This window comes from Oncorhynchus mykiss, chromosome 17 (assembly GCF_057628025.1).
Source record: "Oncorhynchus mykiss isolate SJ-2025 chromosome 17, ASM5762802v1, whole genome shotgun sequence".
NCBI lineage: Eukaryota > Metazoa > Chordata > Actinopteri > Salmoniformes > Salmonidae > Oncorhynchus > Oncorhynchus mykiss.
In genome coordinates, this window is record NC_143038.1 from 44,803,910 (window position 1) to 44,816,678 (window position 12,769).

Below are 12,769 nucleotides of genomic sequence, written 5' to 3' on the forward strand. Positions count from 1 at the left end.
CCGGCCAAACCCTTCCCTAACAAAATAATGTTACAGAAATGCTAATCATATCTGTTACTAACTACAGGAATGATTTCAGAACCATCTGAGATGGTGGGTGTCAATCCTCTTTCTTGTGCTTTTTGAGGTGGAACGACCCTGCGTCAAGGTCATGCTCCGTCTGTGTAATGTAGTGCTACGGTGATAGTCTAATGAAGAAAAAACGCACAGTAATGCTGCAAGGCTCTCTCCTCAGTGCTGCTGCCGTGTGGTATAGGTGAGAAGCCCTTATCACCAGGGCACACAGGACCCTTCATTCTCTCTATATGGAAATGTAGAGAACACAATACATCCCCTATTCCTGTTACACTCACCGTCCATGTGCCTGGAATACCACTTGCTCATCTATTCCCACCTGCAGCAGAGAGTGCTGTATTTGTTCTCAAGGCAGTCCATTAGACACAAGGCCTATTGGTGAGATTGTGTAGCGCCAAGGAAATGGGCTCTAAAAGGCATGACAGGATGGTGTTTCACAAAATGATTGCCTGGCAGCCAACTAAATATTGAACGAGTAGCAGGAGCGATATTGATCTCACCCACTTTTGTATTACGAAGTCGAATACTATTTTTCAAAATTCTCTCTTGCCCTGCTCTTATTAAAAACTCTGGCTTTTGGTAAGCGTTTTGTTGCGATGGCCCCAGAGATTTTGGGGAGGAGGTGGCAGTGACGAGGATTTATGTTATTTCATCAGGGCTCTCCAGAGCACTGTGACTGCTTTACTTAGAGATGCTTATTGTGTGCTCCAACAATATCAGCCTCCAGACTGTCATATATCTCAGAGCACTGGGAGATTCCTTATCAGCTCTCAGCTACACCTCTCAGCAGGCTAGAATCAGCTCTACAGCTCCACTACTGTAACTCACCTGCTCTCCGAAGGTCAAATCCCAGAGCAAATTAATGTAAGTACAGTGCCTTGCGAAAGTATTCGGCCCCCTTGAACTTTGCGACCTTTTGCCACATTTCAGGCTTCAAACATAAAGATATCAAACTGTATTTTTTTTGTGAAGAATCAACAAGTGGGACACAATCATGAAGTGGAACGACATTTATTGGATATTTCAAACTTTTTTAACAGATCAAAAACTGAAAAAGTGGGCGTGCAAAATTATTCAGCCCCCTTAAGTTAATACTTTGTAGCGCCACCTTTTGCTGCGATTACAGCTGTAAGTCGCTTGGGGTATGTCTCTATCAGTTTTGCACATCGAGAGACTGAATTTTTTTCCCATTCCTCCTTGCAAAACAGCTCGAGCTCAGTGAGGTTGGATGGAGAGCATTTGTGAACAGCAGTTTTCAGTTCTTTCCACAGATTCTCGATTGGATTCAGGTCTGGACTTTGACTTGGCCATTCTAACAGCTGGATATGTTTATTTTTGAACCATTCCATTGTAGATTTTGCTTTATGTTTTGGATCATTGTCTTGTTGGAAGACAAATCTCCGTCCCAGTCTCAGGTCTTTTGCAGACTCCATCAGGTTTTCTTCCAGAATGGTCCTGTGTTTGGCTCCATCCATCTTCCCATCAATTTTAACCATCTTCCCTGTCCCTGCTGAAGAAAAGCAGGCCCAAACCATGATGCTGCCACCACCATGTTTGACAGTGGGGATGGTGTGTTCAGTGTGATGAGCTGTGTTGCTTTTACGCCAAACATAACGTTTTGCATTGTTGCCAAAAAGTTCAATTTAGGTTTCATCTGACCAGAGCACCTTCTTCCACATGTTTTGGTGTGTCTCCCAGGTGGCTTGTGGCAAACTTTAAACAACACTTTTTATGGATATCTTTAAGAAATGGCTTTCTTCTTGCCACTCTTCCATAAAGGCCAGATTTGTGCAATATACGACTGATTGTTGTCCTATGGACAGAGTCTCCCACCTCAGCTGTAGATCTCTGCAGTTCATCCAGAGTGATCATGGGCCTCTTGGCTGCATCTCTGATCAGTCTTCTCCTTGTATGAGCTGAAAGTTTAGAGGGACGGCCAGGTCTTGGTAGATTTGCAGTGGTCTGATACTCCTTCCATTTCAATATTATCGCTTGCACAGTGCTCCTTGGGATGTTTAAAGCTTGGGAAATCTTTTTGTATCCAAATCCGGCGTTAAACTTCTTCACAACAGTATCTCGGACCTGCCTGGTGTGTTCCTTGTTCTTCATGATGCTCTCTGTGCTTTTAACGGACCTCTGAGACTATCACAGTGCAGGTGCATTTATACAGAGACTTGATTACACACAGGTGGATTGTATTTATCATCATTAGTCATTTAGGTCAACATTGGATCATTCAGAGATCCTCACTGAACTTCTGGAGAGAGTTTGCTACACTGAAAGTAAAGGGGCTGAATAATTTTGCACGCCCAATTTTTCAGTTTTTGATTTGTTAAAAAAGTTTGAAATATCCAATAAATGTCGTTCCACTTCATGATTGTGTCCCACTTGTTGTTGATTCTTCACAAAAAAATACAGTTTGATATCTTTATGTTTGAAGCCTGAAATGTGGCAAAAGGTCGCAAAGTTCAAGGGGGCCGAATACTTTCGCAAGGCACTGTATATAGCTGATAACCACACGTTTAACCAGTGCGTGTTTAACCAGTGCGTGGAGATGGGGGTTTGTAACTGTAAGCCCACAGCATTCAATTAAGCTCTGGATACTAGTAATCAAAATCTCAAATCAAGTAATGTTTCAGTATGTGAATTGCAGACAACTAATTAGGCCTTTCTCTGTGGGGCATGCTGTTTGAAGAACTCTAATCAGGGACAGTGGTTTGTGATGAAGAAATGAGTGTGTGTGGAGAACACTTAAATATATGCACAGACTTGGCTTAGGCAGGATTACAGGCAGCAAATGCGAACAGTTCTGTAAAGTACTTAAGTAAAAATGGTTTCATGTACTAAAGTAGTTTTTTTGGGGTTGTACTTTACTATTTATATTTTTGACAACCTTGTACTTTTAGGGCCTGTGTACGTTACTGCCCGCACCATGCGGTGAAACACCGCTTACCTTTCATTTTCAATGGAAGGAAAACGGTGAGAAGCAGAGTGGGCGGGTGACTGTTGGGCGGCGCGAACGTGGCGTGGGAGGCAGTGAGAAAGTTAAGCATTTCCCAACTTCATGCAAATCACCTGCGGCGACCGCTGGGCGATGACCAATCATATCGAGTTAATTCTATTAAGAATTTGTCTCCAGCGTTGGGTCACATAGCGTCAGTCTTCAGAAAAGATGGCTGACAAAAATACTAGGATGGAAGCAATTATAACGTCAGAACGAATCATGCGAAAAATGTACAGTTGAGAGGATTGTTAGTTAATGTAGAGACAGACGATTATGCATATTTTTTTGTCATGAAGTTAATTTACAAAAATCGCTATTTAGCAAGCTAGCTAACATTAGTCAGCTAGCTAGCTTTGTGGGTGTTGTGACATGAGGATGAAATTGTAATTTGTGTTTTAGGTACTTCTGAGAACTAGCAAACCAGGCTGTCATCTTGAGTAAGTGTGGATGCATTTACTGCAAATTGAATGTACAATTTTGTAAGCTAGACTTGCTAATATTTGCCATGCAATGCAGCTGAAGTAGGGTAGGTGAGCTAACTATTTTATTGCTTATTGTATAGTGAAGGATAAAAATAACTGTATGCTTATGGATGTGTGGCTAGCTATGTAGCCAGCTATGTAGCCGATCTGTGTATGGACCCTAAAACGTTTTGATATGATTATTAGTTCAGAACCTAGCTATGAACCTCCAGCTATCATAGCTGGTTGTATTGACTTCAAAACAGTCTGAATGGCATCAATGAAGCCTATGGATTGAGTAGAATATAATATACTTTATTGTGGCAAGGATGCAAGTCGTATATACAGTACTTTAAGGTATTCAGACCCCTTAACTTTTTCCAAATTTTTCCACGACGTTACAGCCTTATCCTAAAATTGATTTAACGTTTTTTTTCCCATCATCAATCTATACACTATATCCCATAATGACAAAGCAAAAAACGGGTTTTTAGAAAACAGAAATATCACATTTATATAATTATTCAGTCACTTTGAAGCACCTTTGGCAGCGATTACAGCCTTGAGTCTTCTTGGGTATGACGCCACAAGCTTGGCACATCTATATTTGGGGAGTTTCTCCCATTGTTCTCTGCAGATCCTCTCAAGCTTTGTCATGTTGGCTGGGGAGCGTCGCCACACAACTATTTTCAGGTCTCTCCACAGATGTTAGATCGGGTTCAAGTCCGGGCTCTGGCTGGGCTGCTCAAGGTTGTTCGGAGACTTGTCCTGAAGCCACTCCTGCGTTGTCTTGGCTGTGTGTTTAGGTTCGTTGTCCTGTCGGAAGGTGAACCTTCGCCCCAGTCAAGTCCTGAGCGCTCTGGAGCAGGTTTTCATCAAGGATCTCTCTACTTTGCTCCGTTCACCTTTTCCTCGATCCTGACTAGTTTCCCAGTGAAAACATCTCCCCACATGCTCCACCGTAGGGATGGTGCCAGGTTTCCTCCAGACGTGACTCTTGGCATTCAGGCCAAATAGTTCAAACCTGGTTTCATCAGACCAGAGAATCTTGTTTCTCATGGTCAGTCCTTTAGGCGCCTTTTGATCAAGCGGTCTTAATACTTTCCGAATGCACTGTATACAGAAACATATTTTTTTTAAAAACAGTACACTACACTTCCTATACATTATGTAAATACTCACAGGTTCATCTCAATATCTAATTTCCTTCATCAGCACTGATCCGAGGACACCGGATAGGTGTTGAATTTCATCAAATGAGACTTAATTTCAATCGGTAGAGAATGTGATCCAAATCAAGTGGAGAATGTGAAACGCGTTATTGAAAGTTCATTATCCAAGTGTTATAAATACATAGTACCTGCATTATAAATACAAGTTCAATTTGGGGAGGTGTGTGTGTGTGTGTGTGTGTGTGTGTGTGTGTGTGTGTGTGTGTGTGTGTAAAAGGGAAAGAGGTAAGAACAGAGTAGCAGGGAAGTCTGCATTTTTTATTTAATGAATTACAGTGCTGCTACTTAGGTCTTCACAATTTACATATTGTCTCTAGCGGTGTCTCCTAACCAGCCTTGGGCCCCCAGTTGGCCCAAAGGTTATCTTAAGTGCGGGTGAGGTGGCGATGACGGGACTGGGGGTTGGCATCCTCTTTTCACATCAAAACATACATGCAGACGAGAGAGAGAGAATGAGAGCATGATTAAGCGTGGTTTTGTTTTTTATTATAATGTTGTCATCATAACCATCAGGAGGTGAAATGCAAAACTGACCTTGGATCATTAACTCTGGGACTACTACATCTCTATCTGTATTTCAATGTAAAGCATCTCTTTAATAATACTTCCTGTTAATCCAACCAAGTGACCTCTCACCTCTAATCATGCTGTGCCCTCTATGTAGCCAGTTCAGATGCGGGAAGAGTTCACTGACAGCTGATATAACCGAAAGGATTTTGGGAGAAGGGGACGAGGGATGAAGTAAAGGAGACGAGGGGTGAAGTGAAGGGGAGAGACTGTTATTGAGAAAATAAGGTAGTTAAAGAGTGTTCAACAGGAATCTGTGTGTGTGGCCTCACCTGGTGTCCACACTAAGTGGCTGTAGAGTACTTTATTCTGAAAAACATACACAGACACACAAGGACAAACAATATAAGGTAGTTATACAAATAATGACATGTCTTACTATTCTGCATGGTTGGTCCTCTTGCCTGTTATTAGAAGGTGGAAGGAGCCACAGTTACACACCTGAGCCTGCTTACTGCACAACACAATCCATCAGTCCAATTTGATAAATAAGTGGGGGTTATAGGGTGGCTAATTGTTCCCCCAAAAATATATATGGGTGACACTGTGTTTGTACAGACATCATCACCCTTACCTAAACCGAGCCCTTACCTGAGAAGTAGAAATCCAAGGCAGATAAACTGGGAATTGAATAACTACAGTTGATATAGTGAAGTAAATTGAAGCATACTCTTATTGCAATGGGGATGGCTCTTAAAAGAGCCTTTGGTTGTGCATCGTGTAGTCTTTGGTGTTGCCAGGAAACAGCACCCTCTTTGAAGTAGGAGGTGAAGATCTTCTGCACACGGAATGCCTCCTGTGCTGCGTTGTTGGCCCCGTCCTTGAAACATCCTGCAGAGCAGTAGACCTCTCCTCTGGCACATGGCGGCGAGCTGCAGATCCCCTCCTGGTCCTCGTGTCCATCCTCATGAAGTTGTGCTGGACACAAGTAGCCTTCACACACGCCTGAATTCCCCCATGAGGCAGTCCCAGATGGCCCTGGTCACCCAACCGTGCAGTGCTCTGCACTGTAACTGTAAGCAATCGTTTTAAAGGAGTCTCCAGTTGTAAGGTATCTGTTGGAATATGGAATATGTCATTGTTAGACTTTTACTTCATCGGGTCATTGTGGATTACTAAAGGATATCTCTTATAACAAATCATGGTAACATTAGATAGATGCATGAGCACACACGTGCATGTACAACAGCAGGCTTATATCAAGGATAGCATCACACATGAATACATAAATACCACTTGAAGCTTGATGAAGAGTTGGTCATTTGAATCAGCTGTGTACAATAGTGCTAAGGAGAAAACAAAAATGTGCACCCCTTCGAGTTCCCAGGACCAGGACTGAGAACCACTGCTCTTCATTGGGACCTCTTCATCTGCAGACAGGCCGTAGCAGCTCTCTGTATCTGAGGACAGAAAACATCACAAGAAAGACTTCATTGCTTAAATTAGACAGCACTGAATATTATGTTACTATTATCTCTGTACTCACTTCTAGGGACGGGAACTACACTATCCAGAATAGCCTACTCTCCCATCTTTGACAGTTGGCGCTGCTATCCTTTCACCCTTTATCAGTGTTAGCTAGTTACCTACAAATGCATTTCATTTTTTTTTTACAGAATTTATTTTTACCTTTTATTTAACTAGGCAAGTCGGTTAAGAACAAAGTCTTATTTTCAATGAAGGCCTAGGAACAGTGGGTTAACTGCCTTGTTCAGGGGCAGAACGACAGAGTTTTACCTTGTCAGCTCAGGGATTCGATCTGGCAACCTTTCGGTTATAAGTCCAATGCTCTAACCACTAGGCTTCCTGCCGATTGACATGGTAATAAACCAATACTATTGGAGACAAGTTGAAAAAACGGACCCCTTTGATGCTGTACGTTAAAGTGTGCCATGTCACGACGAAACGTACGGCACTTAATATTAAATTCAGTCAGTTGGTATCAAGGGACGTAACGTGTGCCAGGAAAACATTCCCCACACCATTACACCACCACCAGCCTGTACCATTGACACCCAGGATGATGAGGCCATGGACTTATGCTGCTTACGCCAAATCCTGACTCTGCCATCAGCATGACGCAACAGGAACCAGGATTCGTCGAACCAGGCTATGTTTTTTCCACTCCTCAATTGTCCTGTGTTGGTGATCGCGTGCCCAGTGGATCACCTGTCCATTGATCTCATCTTGTTTTTAGCGGGTAGGAGTGGAACCCGGTGTGGTCGTCTGCTGCAATAGCCCATCCGTGACAAGGACCAACGAGTTGTGCATTCTGAGTTTCCGTTCTGCACACCACTGTTGTACTGCGCCGTTATTTGCCTGTTTGTGGCCCGCCTGTTAGTTTGCGCAATTCTTGCCAATGAGCTGTTTTCACCCACAGGACTGCCTCTGACTGGATGTTTTTTTTGTTTCACCATTCTCAGTACAACCTATACTGTCATCGCGTGAAAAGCCCAGGATGCCCGTTTCTGAGATCCTGGAACCCGACAATCATACCACTTAAGTCGCTTGTTTTTTTCCCATTCTAATGTTCAATCGAACCATAACCAAATGGCTCTGCCTGTCTGCCTGCTTTATATAGCAAGCCACGGCCACATTACCATTTTCTTGAACGTGATTGTGTACCTAAACTGGCCACTGGGTGGGTGAGCCATTTATTTGATCTTAAATATGAAGCCCGCTAGGCCCAGCGTCTATCTCCAACATTCAGATATAGGAGTCAATCATCCTCAGAGGGCCAAGAACTGTGCTATTAAAATTACATCACAGGGCCACTACTGCTAAGTAAATGAACAGATAAACAAAGCTCCGTTGCCATGAAGATCCCAATTAATGAAATCATTCAATTAACTCCTGGCTGTCCGGCTGATGCAACATGAGGAATCTGACGCTACAACCTGGACTTGGGTAGACTTAACATAGTAAATGTAAATCCAGGACACTCAAAGTAGTATTATATGATCATTTGGTATATGGTATGTGTTAATTTGTGGATGTCCATCATCTAATTTTGTATGATATGTTACGAATTGTAATTTGTACAATATATTATGAATTTGCAATACGTACAGTACCAGTCAAAAGTTTGGACACACCTACTCATTCAAGGGTTTTTCTTTATTTGTACTAGTTTCTACATTGTAGAATAATAGTGAAGACATCAAAACTATGAAATGGCACGTATGGAATCATGTAGTAACCAAAAAAAGTGTTGTACAAATCAAAACATGGCTACTTTGACAGCTTTGCACACTCTTGGTATTCTCAACCAGATTCACCTGGAATGCTTTTTCAACAGTCTTGAAGTAGTTCCCACATGCTGAGCACTTGTTGGCTGCTTTTCCTTCACTCTGCGGTCCAACTCATCCCAAACCATCTCAATTGGGTTGAGGTTGGGTGTTTGTGGAGGTCAGGTCATTTGATGCAGCACTTCATCACTCTCCTTCTTGGTCAAATAGCCCTTACACAGCTTGGAGGTGTTGAGTCATTGTCCTGTTGAACTCAAAGGGTTTTCTTTAATGGAAGCTTCTCTAATGTCAAACATGTAAAGTGTGGTGTACCGCAGGGCAGCTCTCTAGGCCCTCTACTATTTTCAATTGTTAACCTGCCACTGGCATTGAACAAAGCATGTGTGTCAATGTATGCTGATGATTCAACCATATACGCATCAGCAACAACCGCTAATAAAGTCACTATAACCCTTAACAAAGAGTTGCAGTTTGTTTTGGAGTGGGTGACCAGTAATAAATTGGTCCTGAACATCTCTAAAATGAGTCGCATTGTATTTGGTACAAATCATTCCTTAAGCGCTAGACATCAGCTGAATCTGGTAATGAATGGTGTGGCTGTTGAACAAGTTGAGGAGACTAAATTACTTGGTGTTACCTTAGATTGCAAACTGTCATGGTCAAAACATATATGGATTCAATGGTTATAAAGATGGGGAGAGGTCTGGACGTAATATAAAGATTCTCTGCTTTTTTGACACCACACTCCAAAAAGTTCTGCTGGCTCTAGTTTTGTCTAATTCTGATTTATTGTCAGGTCGTGTGGTCCAGTGCTGCAAGGAAATACCTAGTTAAGCTGCAGCTGGACCAGAACAAAGCGGCAAGTTTTGCTCTTAATTGTAATCAGGGGGCTGATATAAATACTACGTATGCCAGGATCTCTTGGCTAAGAGTTGAGGAGAGACTGACTGCATGACTTCTTGTTTCTGAAAATGTTTTAAATCCCAAATAGTTTGCATACAGTAGTCAACTTACACACAGCTCTGACATACACTTATCCCACCAGACATGCCACCAGGGGTCTATTCAGTCCCCAAATCCAGAACAAATTCAAGAAAGAGTATAGTATTATATAGAGCCCTTATTGCATGGAACTTCCTTCCAGCTTATATTGCTCAAATAAACAACAAATCTGGTTTCAAAAAACAGATAAGCAACACTCGTGGCGCAACGCCTCTCCCTTATTTGACCGAGAGTTTGTGTGTATGCATTGATGTGTAGGCTACATGTGCCTTTTTTTATGTACGTTGTTCTGTCCTCTTTACGTAGCTGTTCTTGTCTTGATGTTCTGTATTATGTTTCATGTATTGTGTGGACCCCAGGAAAGTAGCTGCTGCTTTTGCAACAGCTAATGGGGATCCTAATAAAATATCAAAATCGTCTGAGACCAGGCTGGACAGTGCTCTGACACAATAGTTTTCCCTCTCAACAGGCAGATCAGATGGTTTCCCAATGATCTAATACCACTGTCATCTGTATGTGTGTGTAAATAGGTTAAGAGTCAGTCTGTCGGAGTCTCCTGGCAGATTTGAGTGCTGATGCGGATTGTATCTAACATTGAGAGGGCACTTCAGACTTGTGATGATAGGTCTTTTATCTACTTTGTGTGTACTTGTTAAGTGATGAGTTTATATTGATGGGGGTAAATAAACAGATTGCACCAATACCATTTAATAATGTGGTCATAACCAGTGGTGGAGAGTTTGATGCCTGAAATCCTCTGACCCTAGACTTGGTGAAAGTCCTCCTAGTGTTTAATCTGACAGCTGTGTCTGTATTCTGACCCGAGTGTGTTGTCCCTGTCAGCTACCTGAATGACCTGGAGAGGATAGCCAAAGCAGACTACATCCCCACACAGCAGGATGTGCTGCGGACCAGAGTGAAGACCACTGGCATTGTGGAGACACACTTCACCTTCAAAGACCTACACTTTAAGTGAGTGGACCACTGACTTCCCTGGTGTGTGTGCGCTTGTGTGTCGGTGCACCAGTTCCCTATTGTGAATCAAAGGTTCCTCCTTCATATTCTGATAAGTATTGTTCTAGCAGAAAGCAGTGATTTAGTTTCTGTCTGTTGATAGTGAATGTGAGATGGGTAACCTGATCCTGCCTCATAAGTTAGCTTCAGGATCTGGTTCATTTTGAACCCACTGCCCGCACCACTGCCCAAACGCAAAGGAACCTCTGTTTCTTTCCTCTGTCTTTGTTCTTCACACCAAGGCACCATCTTGTCTGGTTGTTACTTTGAAAAAGCAATTTCCAGCTGACTGATCTGGTCTGGTTCTCTGTGTGTCAGTTTGTGTGTATGGTGGGGAAGTTGTGAAAAACTGATGGACTGGCCGGTTGCATGGCTGTTTGCAGGCTGGTTTATGTGTTCAATGGCAGTGGCTTCCGAAATCCGTGTTCATTTGAATGTGGGAATAATCTACATACATAGACATCTATTTGTACACCACCAACAACCCCACACAAATAACATGCCCTGCAGCAGTGTTAGCTAGTGTTTAGCTGGGCTGGTGGAATCAGGCTACAGTGAGTGATATTAGAGCTGATGAGAGCCCAGTTGAGGTGAGCACTACTCATTACAGCCCTGAATATTACAGCCCTATGTGTTTGCAGGCTTACACAACCTACTAACACATAGCATAGCAGCACTCCATTACATATGAAATTCACGCAAATATCAGCAGAATTTCTAGCAGGGCTGACAGTACAAAAAATAATCTGACAGTCTGTCTGGTATCTGCCAAACAAGACTTCCATGCCACTGTCTCTGCATTTCCTCCTATTGTCTATTTTCAAACGCAACCTCCCTTGTGGTGATGATTAAACGGGCACCACAGCCGAGACTGGCACTTCCACAGCGGGCATCTTCTCATTTCGCCCATGTGCCCGGTCGGTTTGCTATGTCCTCATGAAGAAGTCATGCGGCGATACATCGTGGCAACAAACAAACAAACCCAGATCTGCTCCCTCAGCGCCTCAGCCCCATCTGTCCTGTAACCACGGCAACTGCACTGTACAAAAATGGCGACATAATGCCAGGGAAAATGGCATGCTCTGTGCAGCGAATGTGCTACGAGTACAGAGAGACCCTCAGGCCTCCCTTCTCTGTGCCAATCCTGGTATAATGGAATGTGGGGGCTCCTCCAGGAATGTCACATCATCATGGTGCTTCCCTCTCATTAGTGTAATTATGGATCCCAATACAGAGGACATGAATGGCCCTGCAGAAAACCTCCCCTCGGTTTCCAGACCCAAAAGAGTGGATAGGTGTTAAAAAAAAACATTGGGGAAATCCCATAAGCCCATGAATCTGTGGAGCCAGCATCATATTGTTTACACCTTTCCACTTCTTCACAATCTGCACTCATCAAATGAGATATAGGGTTAGACTAGAGGTTGTTCTGGGAGTTGGTGCTGGGCATACAGTACAGTACCACTAGTAAACGGCAGTAAAAGGGTGACCCTCACTGGCTGCTTGTGTCCCTACAGAATGTTTGACGTGGGCGGTCAGCGTTCCGAGAGGAAGAAGTGGATCCACTGCTTTGAGGGAGTTACAGCCATCATCTTCTGTGTGGCCATGAGTGCCTACGATCTGGTGCTGGCTGAGGATGAGGAGATGGTGAGGCAGGAGATTGTTTTAAGTACCACTGACTGGATCTCTCTTATCCCTTTTAATGCAGTTTTATTTCTAAAGGAAATTACCTCACATTAATTTTGAGTTGTCTTGATCAACTGGAATTAAATCATGTTTTGTTTTCATTCTCTCCCTTTAGAACCGTATGCATGAGAGCATGAAGCTGTTTGACTCCATCTGCAACAACAAGTGGTTCACAGAGACCTCCATCATCCTGTTCCTCAACAAGAAGGATCTGTTTGAGGAGAAGATCACACACAGCCCCCTGACCATTTGCTTCCCAGAGTACTCTGGTAAGACCACAACACAACTTGGAATCCCCTGAATGTTCCATGTTCTCTTGTAGTTGGCAGTGCTTTACGCTGAAATTCTCATGTCAGGCTAGGAGGTGTCGTTTTTACCAGTAAAAGGAGTCTAGTGGTAACAACCCCATGAATCCCATCAGTAGAACAGATCAACCTTCTCCACCTGATACTAGTTTTCTCCTGACGCATACAGACTCAG

General features: G+C 43.1%; 1 protein-coding gene across 2 annotated transcripts in view; it reads left to right on the top strand.

The window, feature by feature from the left end:
• LOC110494281 (guanine nucleotide-binding protein G(i) subunit alpha-2) overlaps positions 1-12,769 on the top strand; it is a 112,297-nt gene that overhangs the window by 98,204 nt on the left and 1,324 nt on the right. For both annotated transcript variants that reach the window (XM_021569224.3, XM_090205700.1), the window contains 3 exons: positions 10,433-10,561; positions 12,121-12,250; positions 12,405-12,558. In XM_021569224.3, the coding sequence (XP_021424899.1) occupies positions 10,433-10,561; positions 12,121-12,250; positions 12,405-12,558 (413 nt within the window). The remainder of the gene's footprint in view (positions 1-10,432; positions 10,562-12,120; positions 12,251-12,404; positions 12,559-12,769) is intronic.